Here is a 22623-nt window from a genome sequence, read left to right as displayed (position 1 = left end):
GGAGCTACAGTGTGGGATTCTGCAGCTTCATCACACTTTGCAGTAATCAGTTCATTCGTCCATCTTTCACATTATCATTTTGTTTTTATTCGTTGATGAAAAATGCAAACATGTCCTCGTTTTCAAAGGTTACTTTTTATTTAGTTCTCGACTGTCAATCATTGTTTTTTGTCACAGTTTTTATTGACAGAAACCTGACTGAATGGGTTGTAAGCCGTTTCTGTTTTACACCTCAGACAACAGGAAGCAGTTTCATGAGATATAATTTTTGTTCCAAATTTCCAAAGTTCCCACTCAGTTTTTTTTAAAATACGTACGTAAAAACAGGTGGATGTTAGCGGACATGGTGGAGAACAGAGATAATATCTATTGGTTGGTCTGGAGGGAACCTGATTGTCAGATGGACATGAAGCTTGTACTTCCTCGTGTCCGATCTGTTAGCTAACAGCAGAGCGGAGGTTAGCTTAGCATCAGGCTGATTTTGGGAAACGTGAGCTCAGACGGTGAGAGAGAGAGCTCCGCCCTGTAAACATTAAGCCTCGGTCAGACCTGGATCAAACATCACCTGATCACCTGTCCTCCTGTGGAGTTAGTGTTTGTTTCAATCACCCTGTAGTCCCAGGCGGGTGGGGTAGTTGGTTACATAGGAGACATATTGCAGTGGATTTATTAAAGAGCTATTTGATCAGACCTGGAGCTCTCAGAAATATCTGCAAATGCCTTTCTGTTTGGTTTTACAGCCCTGATGGATTCAGACAGCAGAAAATGATGAAAATGGTTTCAGAGAATGGAGATGATGGATTTTCTCTCTGCAGGTTGATTTATATAGAAATGAACTGAAACTAATGTCTGTCCTGAAAGAAGGAAATCATTCGAGAAACTGATGATTAGGAACTTGCACGAATGAAAAGTAAACTGGTAATTTTAGATTCTGGTTCTTTTAAAACCAACAGGGAGAATGTTTTGCAGATATTTTCTGAGGCCAGTCTGAGTGTGACACACATTATTTGATCAGCTGTGTCTTTATGATAAAAACCTGCACAGAAGCACACAAACTGAGCAGAAACAAACAAATTCACACAGAGTTCAACAGTTTCTCTTTTATCAGAGACACAAAGGTTGAAAGCAATCGATCCAGTTTGTGTTTCCTGGTAAACAGGAACCAGTCCAGTGTCAGTGATCCAGTGTCAGAGATCCAGTGTCAGTGATTCATTATCAGTGGTCCAGTGTCAGAGATCCAGTAACAGTGATCCAGTGTCAGTGATCCATTATCAGTGGTCCAGTGTCAGAGATCCAGTGTCAGTGATCCAGTGTCAGTGGTCCAGTGTCAGAGATCCAGTAATAGTGATCCAGTAACAGTCATCCAGTGTCAGATATCTAGCGTCAGTGATCCAGTGTCAGAGATCCAGTAACAGTGACCCTGTATCAGTGATCCAGTGTCAGAGATCCAGTAACAGTGATTCAGTGTCAGAGATACAGTAACAGTGATCCAGTAACAGGGATCCAGTTTCAGTGATCCAGTGTCAGATATCTAGTGTCAGTGATCCAGTGTCAGTGATCCAGTACATTTGCTTATCTCTTTGTGTTAAAGTTCACTTCCAGTGTGATTTTTTTATGTCATTAGTCGTATTACTCTTCTGTTTTCTGTAGATGATTGTCCAGCTTTGGTCATGTTGGCATTATATAGTAATAATAATAATAATAATAATTGTTATTATTATTATTAATATTATTTTAGGTCCAGTCGCCCTTTATGACAGGCTTACATAAATTCATTTGAATGAAATTATGGCAGCAGTTCAACTTAATAAATGTTGACTTGTGGATCTCAACTGTTTCCAGAACTCTGAATAAGATCTCTGGTTTTTAGCAGGTCTGCTGTCGTGCTAACTCACAGCTGTTCCCAACCAATCACAGCTTTGTAGGCGGGATTACAAAGGGGACATTTTCTTTCTGTGCCACAGCCACAAAAAAGGTCTTCAAGCTTGGATGAGATGTTTGTAGCAGCACAATGTTCATACTTTCATACTGTTTCATACTGTTCATACTTAAAGTACATGAGACTTTGACAGACTGCAGTCTGGTAACAGGTGCAGGACTCTGGATCTGAATATGTGTGTTTCTGCTAAAACAGGATGTTAAAGTCAGCGTCTCCTGTGTTCACTGAAAATAACACTGACAGGACGGAGACATCGTCACTGCTGATTGGTCAGAGCATGCTGTCCAACTTTAGAGTTCCTCGGCCAGAAGAGGGGCAACTGAACAAAGTACAGTTAATATTTAATGATCTTTTCAAACATTTAAAGTTTAGATCGATGCTGCAGTATCAACATCTGTTTATGCAAGCTGCAAAGTTTTCCTCATCATTTCAACAAACAGTTCTTTGCTGTTAAACAGCTTTTTGTTGTATATTTATATTTAATTGCTTTGAAAGTCTTGATTCCTAAAACTTTCATCTTTAAAACACACTGCGATCAGAGACAAGCACAAACTGCTGGAGCTTCCCACAATTCCTCACAGAGATCCTGGGATCTGATTGGTTTAAAGGTTTCATGTCACCTCACACAGACGAATGATATCACCATGTAAAAACACCAACGTCTTGGTGTGTTTCAGTTGAATGGCCACTGCCGCTAACAGGAAGTCTTCCTCCAGCTCATCACCGAGGGCCGACCTGCCGAGGAAACGCTCACCTGAGAGCTGAACTCCAGGTGAGGATGAACATCCCAAACACGTTCCCGGTGTCTGATGGGTCATTTCCCTCCCTGGCTACCAGTGGTGGTTCTTGGAGAGGTAGGCGATGAGTGCCACGGCCACGCCCACATAGATACCTGTCCCGATGGTGATTGACAGCACAGCCAGGAAGAGAGCCCGCCTCGAACTGGAGCTCGCCAGGTGGAAGTCTCCTTTAGACACCGCCTTATTGGTCTGGGGGTGGGGACAAAGAAAGGAGGAGGAAGTTAGCTGCCAGTAGCTAAAACCAGGCTAACATGTTAGCAGCTCTGGGAGGCTGGACTTCATGTAATGTTGGCAGAATGGGAAGAACAAGAAAACTTCCCTTTATTCCAATTTTGGAGTGTTCACATTATTCCAAGACGGTCACTCCTGCTGCTAGCTTTTACGCCAATTAAATGCTTTAGCATGTTACATATTTGGAGCAGTTTGTTAACAAGCTAACAAACTGAGTAGAGCACCCTTTAAATTCACTTAAATTGGGGTTTATATTAGATTTGATTTAAGTGTAACTGACAGTGATGGAGGTTTTGCAGCCATTTTGCTGTCGGTTTGTTGACACTTCTGTAGTTCTTTTCACCAAGTGGGAGATAATGTCACTGTCAGACATTCGCGATATCTCTGACTCGGAATTACAACTAAGACGCTGATGTGAACTTTTTTCCACTCGGCAGCTCGTAATTACGGTTACGATATGAAACAAACGCAACATTAGGTACAGTGGTGTTTTGAGCTAAATGCAAACATTAGCATGCTAACATGTCAACAATGACAATGCTAACATGCTGATGTTTAGCAGGTATAATGTTGACCATGTTCACCATCGTAGTTTAGCATGTTAGCATTGTGGCAGCCTCTTGTGTTTTTCCCCCTGCAGGTTACCTACAGGTAGAGATGGGCGGAGCCATCTCCCCTGGGCTTGCACCGGCGCAGGCTGGGCCGAAGTTTCTTAGGCCGGCTAAGAGTCTTCCTGTGGTTCAGGGGAAGATGAGAGTCTTCCTTCCTCTCTGTGTTCACAGGGTTCGATGATCAAACCACCAACACAAACTCGCTGCACTGATAACGAAACTGAGACACAATAACATCAGCCTGGAACCAGTTATCCAGATTATAATGTTGTTATGGTTCTTTGAAACTGGAACTGCAGCAGCAAGAACACCTTCAGCCTTACAGACCGTTAATGACCAAGACGTTTTACGCTCAACCTCATAAATGAAGTCCTTGTCAGATACAGATGGTTCCTTTTCTCAGATTTATTTTAGGTTAACAGACAGAAACAAGAGTAGAAAACAAAGGAACAACATCAGATAGGACGCATGGGTCACTCTGCTCTTCAATCTGTTTTTAATAAAGCTGATCTGATCAGGAAGCAAAACATCCTGTTTAATTTTAGACCTCAGGGTGCTGTGAGGACCTGATGCACAATAAATATCAGTTAGTGATCTGTTTCTCTGCTGCTGGACAGAAACACGAGAAGCTCTTTTTAAATGCCAGCTTCAGTGTAGGTTGAGAGTTATGGATACGATTGGTTCTCCTTCTCAGAGTTGTAACTCAGTCAGATCTGAACAGACAGACATGAAACACATGAGGACATTGTCGTATCATCTATCACATCTCTGATGTCCATCACAAATAAATCCACTTAGAAATAAAACTGCGCTCCTGCAGAACTTGCCTGAGAATCCTCATGATTTTAAGTTTCCTTCAGTCTCAGGGTCCTGATCTACCTGGGCGGGTCTTGATCTACCCGGGCAGGCCGCCCAGTTAGAGCCTATGTGTGAGTGACAGATTTAATCTGTTTTGGAGATGATTGCTGGAGAGCTCAGCAGAGATGTGTCGGATGTAAAAGCTACAGTCAGTGTAGGATTATGATGCAGTTTATCATAAACTCTGAACAGTAAAGTATCCTGACAGTAAAGTGCCTTGACAGTTAAGTATCCTGGCAGTAAAGTATCTTCACAGTAAAGTATCCTGACAGTAAAGTGTCTTGACAGTAAAGTATCCTGACAGTAAAGTATCTTGACAGTAAAGTGTCTTGACAGTAAAGTATCCTGACAGTAAAGTATCTTGACAGTAAAGTATCTTCACAGTAAAGTATCTTGACAGTAAAGTATCCTGACAGTAAAGTACCTTGACAGTAAAGTATCCTGACAGTAAAGTATCCTGACAGTAAAGTACCTTGACAGTAAAGTATCTTGACAGTAAAGTGCCTTGACAGTAAAGTATCCTGACAGTAAAGTATCTTCACAGTAAACTATCTTGAAAGTAAAGTATCCTGACAGTAAAGTACCTTGACAGTAAAGTATCTTGACAGTAAAGTACCTTGACAGTAAAGTACCCTATTCTGACGTGTCCTCATCCCTCATCACCACTGGAGTCTGTTTCCTGTAAACTGAGCTGAACCTTCTCATGTCTGGAATCATCCGATTAGCTGAAAACACACAGACACTGAGCCTGTTTACTGTTTGAAGTTGTTATGATTACACTGCCAGCAGAGCGTTTGACTTTTGACCCCCCCAACAGACAGGAGGGGGAGAGATGATAACCAGAACTGTTCCTTTAACATGAGTCACCTCCTCTGTGGTTTTATCAAAACCTCCCTCCTCCTGCCCCTGCTGCTGCAGAGCTTTATGTTGTTCAGTGATGGATTTCAGTGTGGGAAGCGTTGCCACTGGCAACCAGCCCTGTTTCTTTTGGAGCTGTAGGTGTGGAGTTGCCATGGAAATCACATCCACAAAACATGCAGCAGATCAGCTACCACCACACAACAACGAGGCAACGCTTGACTGAAATCCTCTCAGCCTGAATATTCCTGTTCACTGCGTCACAATACAAAACTCCATTTAAAACATTTGAAATTCTCCAGACTTCATGCTATACAACTAACACAGACCACACAGAACCAAATTCCACACAGAACCAAAGACCACACAGAACCAAAGACCACACAGAGCCAAAGACCACACAGAACCAAATTCCACACAGAACCAAAGACCACACAGAACCAAATTCCACACAGAACCAAAGATCACACAGAGCCAAAGACCACACAGAACCAAAGACCACACGGAGCCAAAGACCACACGGAACCAAATTCCACACAGAACCAAAGACCACACAGAACCAAATTCCACACAGAACCAAAGACCACACAGAGCCAAAGACCACACAGAGCCAAAGACCACACACAGAACCAAAGACCACACAGAACCAAAGACCACACAGAGCCAAAGACCACACAGAACCAAAGACCACACAGAACCAAAGACCACACAGAACCAAAGACCACACAGAGCCAAAGACCACACACAGAACCAAAGACCACACAGAGCCAAATTCCACACAGAACCAAAGACCACACAGAGCCAAAGACCACACAGAACCAAAGACCACACAGAGCCAAAGACCACACAGAGCCAAAGACCACACAGAACCAAAGACCACACAGAGCCAAAGACCACACAGAGCCAAATTCCACACAGAACCAAAGACCACACAGAGCCAAAGACCACACAGAACCAAAGACCACACAGAGCCAAAGACCACACAGAGCCACACAGAACCAAAGACCACACAGAGCCAAAGACCACACACAGAACCAAAGACCACACAGAGCCAAAGACCACAGAGAACCAAAGACCACACAGAGCCAAAGACCACACACAGAACCAAAGACCACACAGAGCCAAAGACCACACAGAGCCACACAGAACCAAAGACCACACAGAGCCAAAGACCACACAGAGCCAAAGACCACACAGAGCCACACAGAACCAAAGACCACACAGAGCCAAAGACCACACAAGCAACACAATTTCCTAAATCTCCAACAACTAGAAAGTGTTACACAACTGCTCCAACCTGAAAGAAATATTGAACTGTTTTAGTCCAGAAAACGTCTTTCTTTCATTTCAATTTCAATTTCTTACATTATTATGTGGCTCTTCTTCTTCATTTTGTAATTGAATAAGGAATTATTATTATTTATTATTATGATTTTATTATGATTCATTCAATTGCCCTTAAAACCTCCAAAGACATTAAGTTCAAAGTTATTTGAAGCTGAAACTAGAGAAAGTTTTTTTAATCAACAAATAACTGAAAACTATTATTATCAAAATGGTCACTGATTAATTGACTAATCAATTAAGAAACGAATTGTTTACCTATATTTGAAACCAGAGTTAGCTCAATATTCTCTCATTGAAATGTTCACGAACTCAGCAAGATGCTCTGAAATATCAGCAGTCAGACAGGTAGAGTGGCCGTCCTCCTCTGGCTGACTGCAGATCAGTTATATAAGGTGTACTGTGTCGGTGTGTGTAGGAGCAGCTTTGTATTAATGTTCCAAAAACAGACAGACAAGAAAAAGAAACTGCAGCAGATCTATGGGAGGCCGATTAGGTTGAAAACACTGAAGTCCACACTAAAAACTTAAATACCCAGCCACCATCACACACAGCGGGACACACACACACACACACACACACACACACACACACACAAACACTACATCAGCTGATACACACTACATCAGCTGATACGCACTACATCAGCTGTTACACACTACATCAGTTGTTACACACTACATCAGCTGTTACACACACACACACACACACACACACACACACACACAAACACTACATCAGCTGATACACACTACATCAGCTGTTACATACTGCATCAGCTGTTACACACACTACATCAGCTGATACGCACACACACACACACACACACACACAGTAAAGTGTCTTGACAGTAAAGTATCCTGACAGTAAAGTATCTTGACAGTAAAGTGTCTTGACAGTAAAGTATCCTGACAGTAAAGTATCTTGACAGTAAAGTATCTTCACAGTAAAGTATCTTGACAGTAAAGTATCCTGACAGTAAAGTATCTTGACAGTAAAGTATCCTGACAGTAAAGTACCTTGACAGTAAAGTATCCTGACAGTAAAGTATCCTGACAGTAAAGTACCTTGACAGTAAAGTATCTTGACAGTAAAGTGCCTTGACAGTAAAGTATCCTGACAGTAAACTATCTTGACAGTAAACTATCTTGACAGTAAAGTATCCTGACAGTAAAGTACCTTGACAGTAAAGTATCTTGACAGTAAAGTACCTTGACAGTAAAGTACCCTATTCTGACGTGTCCTCATCCCTCATCACCACTGGAGTCTGTTTCCTGTAAACTGAGCTGAACCTTCTCATGTCTGGAATCATCCGATTAGCTGAAAACACACGCTTACTGTTACACACACACACACACACACACACACACACACACACACACACACACACACACAGACACACACACACAAACAAACACACACACACACACACACACTACATCAGCTGTTACACACACACACACACACACACACACACACACACACTACATCAGCTGTTACACACACACACACACACACACACACACACACACACACTACATCAGCTGATACACACTACATCAGCTGATACACACTACATCACCTGCTTGTATTGCAGCTGCTGCAGATACTGGTACTACAACTATTATTAATCTACCAATACTACTGCTAGTATTACTGCTATTGCTGCTGTTGGTACTGTAATCTACTTATTACCCAGCAATGTACTTGTACCGGCAGCAGTACAGCTGCAACTGTTTCTGTTAGTACTAATACTACTTCTAACCATACTAGTAGTGCTACTACTGTTAGTATCACTGCTGCTTCTACTACTACTATGATACAACTGCCACAGTGTGAAAAGGAACATGTGAACTGTGAATGTGTGTCAGGTCAGGTGTGTGGGGGCGTGTCTTCACCTCGTGCGACAGGTAGAAGGCGGCGATGCCGAGCGGCCAGAAGCAGCAGAGCATGGAGAAGACACTGAGGCCCAGGTGATCTCTGGGAGGCATCAACAGGAAGGTATCCTCACTCTCTGATTCGCTGGAGTAGTCACTCTGATGAAACACACACACACACACACACACAAGTGGGTATGACTTGCAGTCTGGGGACAAACACAGAAACACAGCGCTGTCTTATCTTTGATTGATGTTCACTTCAAGCATGTTTTTAGGAGAAGATCATATTTACAGATTGTCAAGTAGGAGTTTTGTATTTCTGACTGGATATATTTTGATTGTTGAGGCTCAAAACACCTGTAAATCAAAATACAGATCAAATGTTTTTGTTTTGTTTTATTCTGAAAATATTCAGTGTGACTACATAAAAGACAGTCTTTATGATAATAATTCATGTACATTTCACCTGTGCTGTGATAAACTATGTATTCTATTACTAGTATGCAAGTGAAAGCAGGCACTCCTTCAGTAAGCCCTCTCTCCGGTATTAGAGGGACAGAGTAGATTAAAGCTGGACTTTACAGAGACAAAATCACAGCATTTACAGCTAATCGTCCCTAAAGCGATTGGCTGTTAGGCGGCCAAATGTGTCGTTCAGAGAGCTGCAGCTCGCTAATCTCATTCTGCTGGAAGCTCACTGACTCACAACTGGATGGATGGAGGGATGTCAGAGCGCTCAATTAGATGGATTATAAAATATGCTTCATCTGAAAAAGGCTCAAAAAACAACCTCAGAGACACACAATGTCAGAACGATGATGGACAAAATATTTAAAACCTTCATGTAACTACGTGTAAAGAAAACTGTGACACACGTGAATCAAAAAGCCTGAAGATACGTGGTTCTCACAGGACAGCAGCGCTCCAAACAGAGAATATGATGCATCGCTTTACATGAGAGTACCCAACAGTATACAAAGTACTTCAAATGAGCTTAACCTGAAACATCTACAGCAGGATACTGACAGTACTTATATAGTGTTACTGTGATACTGACAATACTTACATACTTTTACTGCAGGAAGGTTTAAATAGAGGACTTTTACTTGTAGTGGAGTATTTTCATTGTGTGGTATTAGTACTTTTACTGTAGTAAAGGATCTGAGTACCTCCACCACTGAAGTCAGCACAGATTTTACACAACAAGTCCAGCTCTCAGCACATTCACTGAGCTTCTTCTGATGAGGACAAATATTAGTTGACCAGATTCATCTGTCTGTCTGTCTGTCTGAGTAAATCTCACCTCTCAGCTCTTCTTCCATCAGTTTCCACTTCCTAATCTCCACCTCTTCTCACCTCTTCCACAACTCCCTCTCTCCTCCTCCTCCTCCTCCTCTCTGTATTCTCTACAGATCCTCCCTCTCAGCTCTTTGATGAAGCTGGTCGACATCAAAATTCAAGAGGTGTGTTATTCTGCTGCTGGAGGCTGAACATGAGACACTCAGACAGTGGAGGAGGGTGGAGGACGCTGTATGAAGCATAGAGGATGAAGGATTTTAGGAGGAGGATGGAGGATATAGGGTTGACGAAGAAGGATGGAGAATAGACGTGGAAGTTGAAATATAGAGGGTGGAGGATTGTGAAGGTGGAGTATGGGTAATAAAGAGTAGGATGCAGGTTTGGGGATTTGGTGGATGGAGGGTGAAGGACAGAAGATGGAGGGGTGGAGGTCTCAAAGAGGTCTGTTGACGCTGAACGTGAGTCTTTCACATTGACTTCCACACAGTCGTTTGATCACAGCAGAGGACCTGCAGCTGCTTTTGTAACGTTTATCTTTGACCCAGCAGGGGGCACTGTGTCATACAGACTGTACACATGACATCATACAGACTGTACACATGACATCATACAGACCGTGCGCATGACATCATACAGACCGTACGCATGACATCATACAGACCGTACACATGACATACAGACTGCACACATGACATACAGACTGTACACATGACATCATACAGACCGTGCGCATGACATCATACAGACTGTACACATGACATTATACAGACCGTACACATGACATCATACAGACCGTACGCATGACATCATACAGACCGTACACATGACATCATACGGACTGTACACATGACATACAGACTGTACACATGACATCATACAGACCGTACACATGACATCATACGGACTGTACACATGACATACAGACTGTACACTTGACATCATACAGACTGTACACATGACATCATACAGACTGTACGCATGACATCATACAGACTGCACACATGACATCATACATGACATCATACAGACTGTACACATGACATCATACAGACTGTACACATGACATCATACAGACTGTTCACATGACATCATACAGACTGCACACATGACATCATACATGACATCATACAGACTGTACACATGACATCATACAGACTGTACACATGACATCATACAGACTGTTCACATGACATTATCTTCACCTCGAGCTCCTGGAATTCGTCCTCATCGTCGATGTCATATGACAGCGTGTGAATCTTCGAGTCCTCTCCAGAAAAGTCCAGAAACTTCCCGTCAGCAAACAGCAGCGCCTCCTTTGTGGAGGAGGAGGTAGCAGCAGCTGAGGAGGAGGCGTCAGGACCCAGCCCCTCGATGAAGGTGGTCTCGCAACAGTCACCTCCCCCGGCCTCACCCCACGCCCGCAGGATGCTCTCTGGGCAGAGGAGGAGGCCGGGGGTCGGCCCGAGGCGGGGGTCCGCCACTGCCTGGTGGGGGAGGAGGGCGCTGGGATTCAGGAGCTGAGGAGGACCCCCACCTCCTCCTCGTCCACTGCTCCTCTCCTGCTGAGGAGGGGTGTTGACCACCACATGACCCTGATACTGAGGAGCTGAGTACACCAACAGCAGCGCCTCCCGAGGCTCGGCCCCCATCCTGTGGGTGTTGATGAGGCCATTTTGTTTGCAGGTGTCTCCTCCTCCTTCTGCTCTTCCTCCTCCTCCTCCTCTCGGCGAGGCCGTCCCCAGTTTGGAGGAGATTTCAGCCTCTTCTCCTCGGCTCTTCTCGTCTCCTCCTTCCATCCCTCCTCAGAGCTCCTGCTCCTCCTCCTCCTCAGAGGTGTCTCTCAGAGGGGTCAGGGGTCAGAGGTCAGGCATTGCAGGCTGAACTCTCCTGAGAAACAGAAACAGAAAACAATAAAACCAGAGAAAAGGAGCAACAGCTCCTCACAGATATGCGCCTCTTACCACTGGATGTAAGCCTGACACCCAGGAGACCCACTGTGGGTCCCTGGTGCTAAAAGTCTGACCTCATCAGACTTTTGTCTCTCTCTCCATGCACCTTAGCAGTTGGGGAAGTTGTTCCACATTTTGAGATATTTCAGGTTGAACAGACATTTATTTATCTTTATTTATTTGTTTATTTATTGTTTCACACACGTAGAAACAAAAACACATGAAGGAAATATAAAAGTGTGTGTGAAAATAATAATATCAACATCCCTAAAGCTTCACTGCTAGCACAGCTGGAAGTAATTTAATAATACTATAATTAAAATACCTCAATATTAATGCGTGTTCCTGAATGCAGCAGCGTCTTGTTTTGTTGTTGAAGCTTTCTACAAACATCAGCGTCTTCTTCTCAGAGCGCTCAGCCTTTTCTCTGCAGTGTGACTTTAAAAGACCATTTTTGTGTTTTTATTATGTTTCAGTTTTTAAACTGTGAGGCGCCTCCCAAGGGGGGTGAGGGAGAATTGAAGGGGGGCTGATGAGGGAGAGACATGAGGCAAAGACACTGTGTAAGGTGAGAGGAACGAGTGCCTGTAGGTGTTATTTTAGTTTCTGAGTCTTAACACACACATTTTTAGATTTAGTGTGACTTACACTTCCTGAGGATCTCATTATCTCCAGGGGCATCGGACTGGGGGGAAAAGGGGACTGCGTGTGCAGGGCCCACCAAGATAGCAGAATGAATAGCCGTGGATCCAGGGAGGGTCCAGAATTAACTGCTACACCCCCGATTATCTCTGATGTCAGTCCAGAATAAATGCCCATAAATCAGCTTAGAAATCAAACAAAAAAGTTGCTTCTTATATCTGCAGAACCTGCCTGAGAATCCTCCTGTTTCCTGAAGTTTCCTTCAGTGTCTCAGTGATCAGTGATAGTTGTCTGTCTGTCCATGCGGACACTGCAGACAGGAGCTGCTAACAGCTGATTCAGCATGCATGCAAACAAAAACCACCAGTTTGTGGGTGGATTTCTCTCCCTCCATTCATTTCACTTCATCTTTCTAAAAATCATACTGCAGACAGAGTATAAACACATTGGAAGTCTTGCACTGCTCTCTCAGTCAAAAAACAAGGAAAAGTTTTCCTTGGTGGTGCGTTCAGGAACACTGAACAGAACCTGGAACCTTTTATTTATGTAAAGCATCATGTGAATGTGGTGATTTCATGCATTTCAAGACTTCCGTTCAGCAGCAAATCTCAGATGTCAGACTGTCCTTGAACGCATCAACAGGGAGACCCACTCACTCACTCATACACACACACACACACACACACACACACACACACACACACACACACATATGATATGTGTTTGCAAACATGACTGTGAAAGATAATTCACCTGCTAAGCAGCATCCTGCATCCAATCAGATGCTTCAGTGAACAGTGTGTGTGTGTGTGTGTGTGTGTGTGTGTCTTCCTGTATCTGTGTATATCTGCTGTTGGTTCAGGCTGTGAGGCTGAAGGTCAGACTGTCGTTAATGAGCTCATTAAAACAGATCCAGGGTCAGCTCGTGTTCATCTCTGCTGCTCTCAGTGAGTCCGTTTCCATCCGCCTGTCTTTAATGAGCTTTTTCAAGTTACAGTATGATATATTTCAAGTAGTATTAAACAGTTAGCCAGTCAGATATTATTAAGTCTTCTATTAGAAAAAAGTTAGGTTAAATTAAAAGGACCAGATGATGAAGAGGAGTGAATGCTTCTTAGTGTAAACCTGCTGAACGTGAAGCAAAATCTCAGAAATGTACATAAAAAATGAGTTACAGCAACCAAACGTCTCCTGCACATCTGTCGCAGATGTTTCATGAACATCTGGTGAGTTACTGCATTTGTAAAATCCTCTCTATCCTTTACTTCTTAAACACGGCACAGAGCTCCCTCAGAGGACCAGGAAGCAGCAGCCGGACTTTTACTGTGAAGTGGCAGGAGGCGTTTTATTGTGAAAGTACCAGGAGTACTCACCTTTCTAACATGTGCTGCTGAAGGTTCAGTCAGTGGAAAGAAGCAAAAGAACAAAAAGGGCTGAATCTCTCTGACGGCTTCTAAAGAGTCCAGTTCCTCCAAAAGTGATTTTTTCAATTCAATTCAATTTTGTTTATATAGCGCCAAATCACAACAAAAGTCATCTCATGACACTTTACAAATAGAGCAGGTCTAGACCGACTCTTTATAGTGTTATTACAGAGACCCAACAGTTCCCACCATGAGAAACACTTTGGAGACAGTGGCAAGGAGAAAGACCTTGAATATTAGAATATTACAGCAGATATTGAACAACTCACCTGTGACATCATCATCAGCCAAGTGCTGCAACTGATCAATCAGGTGATGTAATAATATAATAATCAAGTGGGTTGTGCTGTCTGATGTTTCACATCATACGCCCCCCCCCCCCCCCCCCGATATTTACAGCCCGTATATATAAACATATATGTGGTAAAATCTCATCAAGCCTTCGCTGAACCTGAATGCCGACAGTGTCACCGGCTCTGACGTCATCCCGCTGATGCTAAACATGTCGTGTGATCACGAGAGGACACATCAAACACGCACGGGCGCACATACTCACCTCCCAAGGTGAGACCCTCCATCCATCCATCCAATCAGTACGTCCAGGCTTCACACCGACCCTTCCTCGCTCCTCCAGCCGCCCTCCGTGCGCTCTGAGCCGCGTACAGTAGCCGAGAGAGTCCCGGTGTGATGGTCCGGTGCTCCAAGAAAGAAGTAGCCGGGAGAGATGAGAGACAGGCGGGCAGGCAGGTGTCCGTCTGGTCGGAGGATGATTCTCCTGCAGAAAAGAGATGAAGAAGAGGAGGAGGAGGTGGAGGAGGAGGAGGAGGAGAGAGAGAGAGACAGAGAGAGAGACAGACAGAGAGAAAGACAGAGAGAGAGACAGAGAAAGGGAGACAGAGAGACAGTTTACCTCAGTTTACTGGCTGGGGGCTTATACAGGGAGGAGGAGGCATGTGCGCTGAATACAGAGGAGTGTGTGTGTGTGTGTGTATGTGTGTGTACATGGTAAATAGCAGCAGAGGTTTCCTCCTCATGGTCCTAAAGCCCCTCAGTGCTCCTCCTCAAGTCGGATCAAACAGTTTCATGATGGATTCATGAAAAGAAAAGGAAATATAAGTATATAAGTAGTAGTAGTAGTAGTAGTAGTAGTAGTAGTAATAGTGGTATGATTGTCTCCAACAATGTAACATCAGCTTGATCAAAGTAATAATATTCACATAATCTTGATTTCTTCCTGGTACCCATCAGACTTTCCACAACGTGTGTTTTAAAGTTTATCTCTGAGTTTTTTCCTTCTGCTGCATTTTATCAGCTCAGTGTGGAAAAAAATGTTGCTAATCTGATAGATGCTAACATGCTAACACCAACATATATAGGCCTTTTGGGGTTTAATATCTAAAATGATTCATAAGAGGTTGAAATAATCTCTTCTTAGTGTTGAAGAGTGTTTGGTGTCTCTGAATGAAGACGTCTGATTTGAAGAAGAGGCCTTCAGCTCCTGGACTCTGGATGGGAGATGAAACGTCAGCACCCTCTGCTGTTCAGGACAGATTACTGCAGCTCTACAAACATCAACACTTCAGGTTCACTTCGTGAAACAGACCAGAGCCACTCAGCACTTAGTGTTTCTTCCTGTTAATCACTTTAACAGATGCACTGACATTTTATTAAGTATCATTCAAGTAACAACTTAATGGAAATATTGTCTTATTATGTGTCATAATGACTGATAACTGAATACTTCAACTTACTATGTGATTATAACATTTTGTTTTTAAATTTCATCTGTGTGATAATTTGGGGTGAAAATCTGTACTGAAGTAAAAGTACCCAGACCACAGTAAAAAGTAATTTGTGCTCACGTCAAAGTATCAAAAGTAAAAGTACCTGATATTGTTAATACTGCTTACGGAATACGGAAGTTTAGAGGAAAATGTCTCTTTGGTGGAACTGATAACACACAAGACACTAGTTTAATATTTAACAATGTGTTGAGTATCATCTGTTTAATAAGCAAAAGTCTATATGTGTTAAGTAACAACTAATTATAGCTGTTAAATAAATTAAGTGTAAAAGTAAAAAAGTACAATATTTGCTTCTGAGATGTAGTGGAGAAGTATACAGCAGCATAAAATGGAGATACTCAAGTACTAGTTAACCAAACGAGGCAACCAAAGACAGAAGAAAGAAAAGTCATTCAGAGTCTAAACGAATGTATTCCTAAAACGCTCTAAAAGCCGTCTGACCTTTGGTTGAAATGATACGTCAGCTTCTCCAGTAAGAAGGCAAAAATGTGAAAATGTGCCACAAACTTCAAGTAAGAGATAGATCTAAAAATGACTGTTAACAAATGTTGTGTCTGCGTTCCAATGCAGATGAGTGTTGTCAGTCTGTTGATTTTACCACCAGGTGGCATCAAAGTAAAAATACATGTAACTATTGTACTATGTAATAATGACGTAATAATTCATTTTTAAAGCTATGATTATGAAGACTGATGAAGTGATCCTCTGTCATTACTCATTGGCCCCAAATATCGTTGAAGAAAGTTTGTTTGTTTGCTGCTTTTTCTTGTTTTTCTAAACTGTATTTGTGAACCCAGAACATGTATAAATAAATATATACAGCAACACAGAGGATAAACACCAAACTGGGAACTGGTGTTAAACAGGAGGCCTATGAGACAGGCTGAAGGCTGCAGACGACGACTATAAAAACATTGAAGGGCAAACAGACACTATATTATTATATTATACAAACTATATTATACACATGAGGTCTAAAAGAATCTTCTTTAAGGACTTAAGGATCGTAAGTTGTTTTAGAGTTTATGACCAGAATCAAGCTGCTTGTTTCTTCTATTTGTTTCTCACGTTTAGATGACTTCTTTTAACAGTCAGTGACTCTACACTCACATACAGCAGGTGGCGTCGTGCTCATCTCACGATGGTTTGCAATACGCCAATAAACACAAAGAAGAAGAAAAGTAAGAAATAGACGTAGAAGAAGAATCCAGCCCTGATGCTGCTGCTGTCACAGTGCGCAAATGCGCATCCAACAGCACGGACCTCCGGTGGATAACGACAAAACAAACATTACCAGGCTGGGAAACGACACGTTAGGGCGGAAGAGAAAACAGCGCTTGACGGGGAAGACAGAAACGAAGGCTAAAGTCTGTGACACGGCAGGTAAGTCGAACTCACCTGACGTGGAGCGGTTTCCTCAGGCCGGAGAGTGTTTCAGTGGCGCTGCTTTTCTGCCTGACCCGAGAGGCGAGAGGATATCTAGGCAGGCCCGCCGCGGCTCCTCGGCGCTGTCATCCAGAGTTGCTGTAAGCACAGTTAAGCCCAAGATGTGCCGTATGCTGTATGTAGAGAACGAGACCCCAAATTGAAGTCCAACCCGCCAATTAAGCGCAGTTCTACTTATAAACAACAATATGTAGTTCAATCATAACATTGTATTTCAGCTCTTTCATGAGTACACTGGAGACACACTTCAGTTTGGCGTACATATAGCCGATCCAACAGCACGTAACCCATTAGAGAATTAACTTTTAAAGATGTTTTTCCAACTATATTGCCCTACCAAATATTGTCAGCGTAAGAACGCAGGTGACAGATAAGTGGATTCCTAAGTATAGAAGTTGACGTTTTATCTAGATAAGGGTAGTTAGTTAAGTATGTAGATGCCGAATTTCTCATAAGATTCTGTGGAATCACATAATTGTCTTAAATAATGTTCAATCTTTCATTTATTTTGGCCCATAATCAACGTTACCTTAAATCAGGAGATTTTGAAATGGAATTTGGTGTGACGTTCTCTGTAAGGTGCCAGGACGGCGTGCATTAGGCTAGCTATCGATAGGGACTTAAACCGTTGACAGGTCGATTATGTGAACTAGTTGACTAGTTAACTAGCTAGCAAACGAGACGAAGATACATTTGTTCTGTTAAAGTTATTAAATCTGATGACGTGAACTTAAAACACAGAATAGAAACGACTGCTAACGTTAGCAACTGTGGCTAGCTTGGCAGTCTGTTGCGTTCAGATAACGTAACGTTACATCAAGGGCTGGGCTATTTACTGAAATGAATTAACTTCATAACCGCTTGTATGCTGACTACAGCACTGATGGCTACGTAATGTCAGCAATAGCTAATTTAGTGTTTAATAAATAAAAATATGTTAGTGTCATTACTATTGCGTGTGGTTTCGGCTAACCTGTTAGCAGCACAGCCACAGTGGTCAGTCAGAGTTTCATCAGTTATTAGACTGACCCCTGGTGAAGCTAACTGACGTTAGACAACACGCCCAGCAGCACGTGTGACATCTAGCTTTCAGAGAAAAAAGATGCCGTGGCAAGTCAAGAAAGAGGAAGCGTGAGTCTGCAAACCGAAAATGAAAACCTAATTTCACACAGTGACCGTTGTCATATTCACAGTGGGAACCAGAGGGCTTCTGTATCCGGCTAAACACTGCTGTTCAGAAGCATTCTGTAACTCAATCCTTTCAGTTTTGTTCAACTATCATATATATACACGTTCCCAAATCTCAGATTTTCCTTCCAGCACGCTGATGATGATGATGATGATGATGATTTGTGGTTGAGTTTCAAACCATCAGCAGTCATCAGAGGAAAGTTTATGATTTACAGAAAAAATCAGAATAAATGTTGACTTACTCTGAACAACATGGTCCTTTGAACATTTAGAGTGGAAATATTTGAAACTGACCAAATGCAGCAACATTCAGATTTGTTTTGATCTTATGAAATGTATTTTGGTGGGAGCCACACCTGAAGTCGAAGCACTGAAAGTAGTTGAACTGGTAATTGAAACAAAAGCAATGAAAGAAAATCAAGTGGCAGATAATATGTAGGAACTGAAAACAGCTGAAGAGCTGAAAGGAGTTGAAATGTTAAAATGGTTGTCATGGCGTCAATAAGTGGTTGTTAGGTGGTTGCTAGGGTGTCCGAGACTCTGAAGGGAAGTTCAATAGTGGTGCCTCATTTAAGGTTTATTTAATTATTGCCTTTCTTTGATAGTTGACAGTGTAGGAGGGGTCAAACCAGGACGCAGAGTCTCCTGAAGAATCACAACAAATAAGTAAATAACGGTGTAACTAACAATGACCTTCATGAAGGATGGGATTATCCTCTAGTTTAAAGTTCTGTGGACTGACTTGAATAAACTGCAGATGCCCTGTTTACTATATACTACTACTATTTGAACATGTAATCATCAGCTTTCTGAACGTCCAATCAACTGCTGCTCCTCTGATGTCTCCTTAGCGACCATGGTGGGTGAACGCCGCAATGGGAACCTGCTGGTCCAGCTGGGCCCGAGGCTGCAGGCATATCCAGAGGAGCTGATCCGCCAGCGCCGCAACTACGACGGCCAGACGGAGTACCTGATTCGCTGGTGCCTCGTCACCTTCGACGACGGCTCCAGCTCTGGGGGCGGAGCCAGCGAGGCGGGCGGGACGGGGGGTGGCAGCTCTGGGGTTGGCGGGTCCAGCGGCTCCACGTCAGGAGAGAGCAAAACGGAGAACATGCTGATGTGGATGTCAACAGAGGACGTGTACGCCAACTGCCCCACCCTGCTGGGGAAGAGGAAAACGGACTCACAGCGCCCCCTGCAGCAGGAGAAGCAGCAGGGCGGCGAGTCATCGGACGGAGGTCTGAGGAGCGGCGGCGAGTTCCCATCTGACGTCACCTTTGACGAGGTGGAGCTGTCTGACATGAAGGAGGACGTGAAGAACCTGGTGCGTCGAGCCAGGAAGCAGATGACCAAGAAGAGCGACTTCTCCATCAGCATCACGCACACCATCCATGTGCTGAGCGCCTATGCCGGAATCGGCTCGCTGGTCGGCGTCTTCAAGGAGACGGGCGCCCTCAACCTGCTGATGGAGCTGCTGTGCAACAAGGAGACGCAGACCAGACGCAGCGCCGGAAAGATGCTGCGAGCACTCGCCTCACATGATGCAGGTAACCTCAAACTTTATTTATAAGAAACTTGTAACACTAGCAGGGAAAATACTGCTCTCTGATTGGCTGGCAGGTGTGTGTTAAAATCATGTGGGCACTTCAGACAAAGTTCTGATCAACAGTTTAATTCTGTTTTAAATCAGAGCTAAAAGGCAGGTAACCACAGCAACAGTACTGATGCTTCATGCTCCGTCAGCACTAACAGTTCAACATTTGGGGAAATATGATGACATCGATATGCGATGACTTCAGGAAGTGACTTTGTCCGCACAAGAAATAGTCCCCATAAAACAACGATGTGTCATTTTTACTCTTGAAATGAACCTGACGCAACATGTTGATCAATGAGCTGTAGAGCTGCTGGTTTCCAGTCTTTATGCTAAGCTAAGCTAACCAGCTGCAGGATGTAGCTTTAGCGTTCGGACATGAGAGTGGACTTCTAACTCTCCAAGTGATCTGGCTATGCCCGGTCAGCCCTGGTAGTGTAACACGGGATCATCTCGGGACCTCCAGACCCAAAATGTTGAACTGTTCCTTTAACAGGTGAAACTAAACTAACCACGAGTCAAACTGACTACAAACACACTTTAGGACATGGAGGAGGAGTTAATCACAGTCCACCTTTGTGTCTTTGGTCAGCGGACACGATGTGGACACAGAGGTCCGAAACTGACCCAGTACAGTCAGAACTGAACTGGTCCAAACTAGACCCTCAGGTCCAAAGGGCCAGTAGCCTGTTGTCTCTGCTGGTAACCTTTGATCAGTGTCGTCCTGGCAACAACAGTAATGCACAAAATCTGCACAGAGGTTGAGATTGTTGTCTTTTAGTTGTGATCCGGTTCCTGTTCACACTTAACTTTTACAATCAAATCAAGAGGAGACATGAAGTCACATGACCGACAGGGCGCTCACTGACTGGACAGTTTTGGTGATGTCATTCTGCGTCATTGCAATGCATCATCAGGAAGCACGAGAGGAAATCACATTCTGACTGACTGCAGCTATTTATGTTCTCTGGAGTCAGAAAGAAGCACGGAAATAAATGATTAATAGTATTATTAGTTTTATTAGTATTATTAGTGTTATTAGACTGCAAATCGTCCGCAGGTCATGAATAATGACAAACAGGAGGAGACTTCCAGGACACACAGTAGGTTACAAACACAGCAGATGAGCATACGTGTTGCCATGGTTACCAAATGATGTACATAATAGTACACGTGGCTTCTACAGGTGGATCATCACTTCCTGAACAGTTCAGCATCAGCAGGTGGATCTACGTTCAGAACATAATGTTGTTTGGTCGGTTTGCTTTGACACCACAAGCTTGGACCTGGACTGAGATCCTCCTCTTCAGGCGGTCTGGGTCCGGTTCTTTGGTCCGCACCAGACTTTGATTGACAGCTTTCACAGCAGGGTTCGTTTGAACCGATTCAAACGAATTGGAGGTGAAAGCAGCTCGAGACTCTGTCCTCCCGTTCATGATTTGTTCCTGTTGGATGTTAACCGTTGTGACCTTAACAAAAGTCCAGAAGTATTTTCAGCAAAACGCAATTAAAGTATCAAAAGCAAAAGTATTATATAGTATTATAACATGAAAAGTAACTATAAGTGTCAAATGTAGTGAAGTAAAAAGTACAGTATTTCCCTCTGAGATGTAGCAGAGCAGTTAACACGACAGATGGCTGCCATGTGACTGCCGCCCTTTCCTTAAAACAGTGTTAACTTTTTATTCGTTGGTGGTAAAAGTCAAATATTTCGTCACAGTTGTCGTTTTCAATGGTTTTATTTAGTTTTGTTTAGGTTATTTTTGACGTGCACCCATTCTTCTTTCGGTACGTTTTCAGTTCAGCAGGGAAAACTAAAATATAACTAATAAATAACATTTTTGTCATTTATTTTGAAAAATGTAAACATTGGCCATAATTCTTACTGTAACAGTTACTGTACTCAGATAGTGACATATTGTCAATAAGAGCAAATAAGCACACAGCACACTGCTCATTGGAGCTCGAGCTCTTTCACCAGATACTTCCATCCTGTAGAATACAGAGAACGGTCTCATACCTAGTCCACAGAAATAGACATAATATTGTTTGACAGTAATTGTTTTGGTCACAGGAGGTAAGGAACCGAACACTTCGGTATGAATACACCTACCGCCACACCCCCTCTGTGAGGCCCTGTAGAGCTTGTATCCGTGGTTATGAATGAGGATCACATTCAGTCAGTGATGTCTGCTTGTATTTCATTGTTCTCACACAGGCTGAAGTCTGTTGCAGTGACCATGCTGAGTCTCTCTCTTTCCTCTGTCACTCCTCAGAGTCCACGTTGGACTATTAGACGTAGTACTGAGATCCTGTGAGTCAGTGCTGTGCAGGCTCACACAGATCACGTGTTTGAAGCCAAAACTACTTTTACATTTTTAAATGGTGTAAAATGAAAAAACGCTCTCTCTCCGTCTTCCTGGAGTCTCACTCCTCTCAGCCTGCTGTGGTCCGGACACATTTTTCTTTTTTTGTTGGTCACATGTGGAGAAAATCCTGGGCGAGGAGCAGCTGAGAGTTTTTCCCATGAGTCATCGAGGTCGCGGGGAGGAAACAAACAGTCGTTATAGATCAACAACACACACACACACACTCACTCACTCACTCACTCACTCACTCACTCTGACTTTGTTTCTAGAGACCACAAACTCACCATATTTCATTAAGAAAAACAGCTTGTTGAGCTTTTTGATTCCTCAGCAGGATGTTTGCTGCAGAATCTGGATGTCAGGGCTCGACACACAATTCAGAG

At 43.2% G+C, this 22623-nt stretch overlaps 2 protein-coding genes across 2 annotated transcripts in view; one reads left to right on the top strand and one right to left on the bottom strand.

The window, feature by feature from the left end:
- Positions 1-2769: 2769 nt before the first annotated feature.
- On the bottom strand, positions 2770-11616 carry LOC139293932 (synapse differentiation-inducing gene protein 1). Its single transcript, XM_070915615.1, has 3 exons — positions 11023-11616; positions 8540-8677; positions 2770-2928 (listed from the first exon to the last, which is right to left on the bottom strand). The coding sequence occupies exons 1-3, from the start codon at positions 11614-11616 to the stop codon at positions 2770-2772; spliced, it is 891 nt and encodes a 296-aa protein (XP_070771716.1).
- A 5265-nt stretch (positions 11617-16881) lies between these two features.
- The window catches only part of LOC139293928 (cullin-9), a 38593-nt gene continuing 32851 nt past the window's right edge, over positions 16882-22623 (top strand). The window contains exons 1-2 of the mRNA XM_070915611.1: positions 16882-17023; positions 19129-19824. Of these exons, the coding sequence (XP_070771712.1) occupies positions 16882-17023; positions 19129-19824 (838 nt within the window). The remainder of the gene's footprint in view (positions 17024-19128; positions 19825-22623) is intronic.

The sequence above is a fragment of the Enoplosus armatus genome, chromosome 12 (assembly GCF_043641665.1).
Source record: "Enoplosus armatus isolate fEnoArm2 chromosome 12, fEnoArm2.hap1, whole genome shotgun sequence".
NCBI classification, from domain to species: domain Eukaryota; kingdom Metazoa; phylum Chordata; class Actinopteri; order Centrarchiformes; family Enoplosidae; genus Enoplosus; species Enoplosus armatus.
Note: the sequence above shows the minus strand (reverse complement) of the source record. Positions and strands in the feature narration are given on the sequence as shown.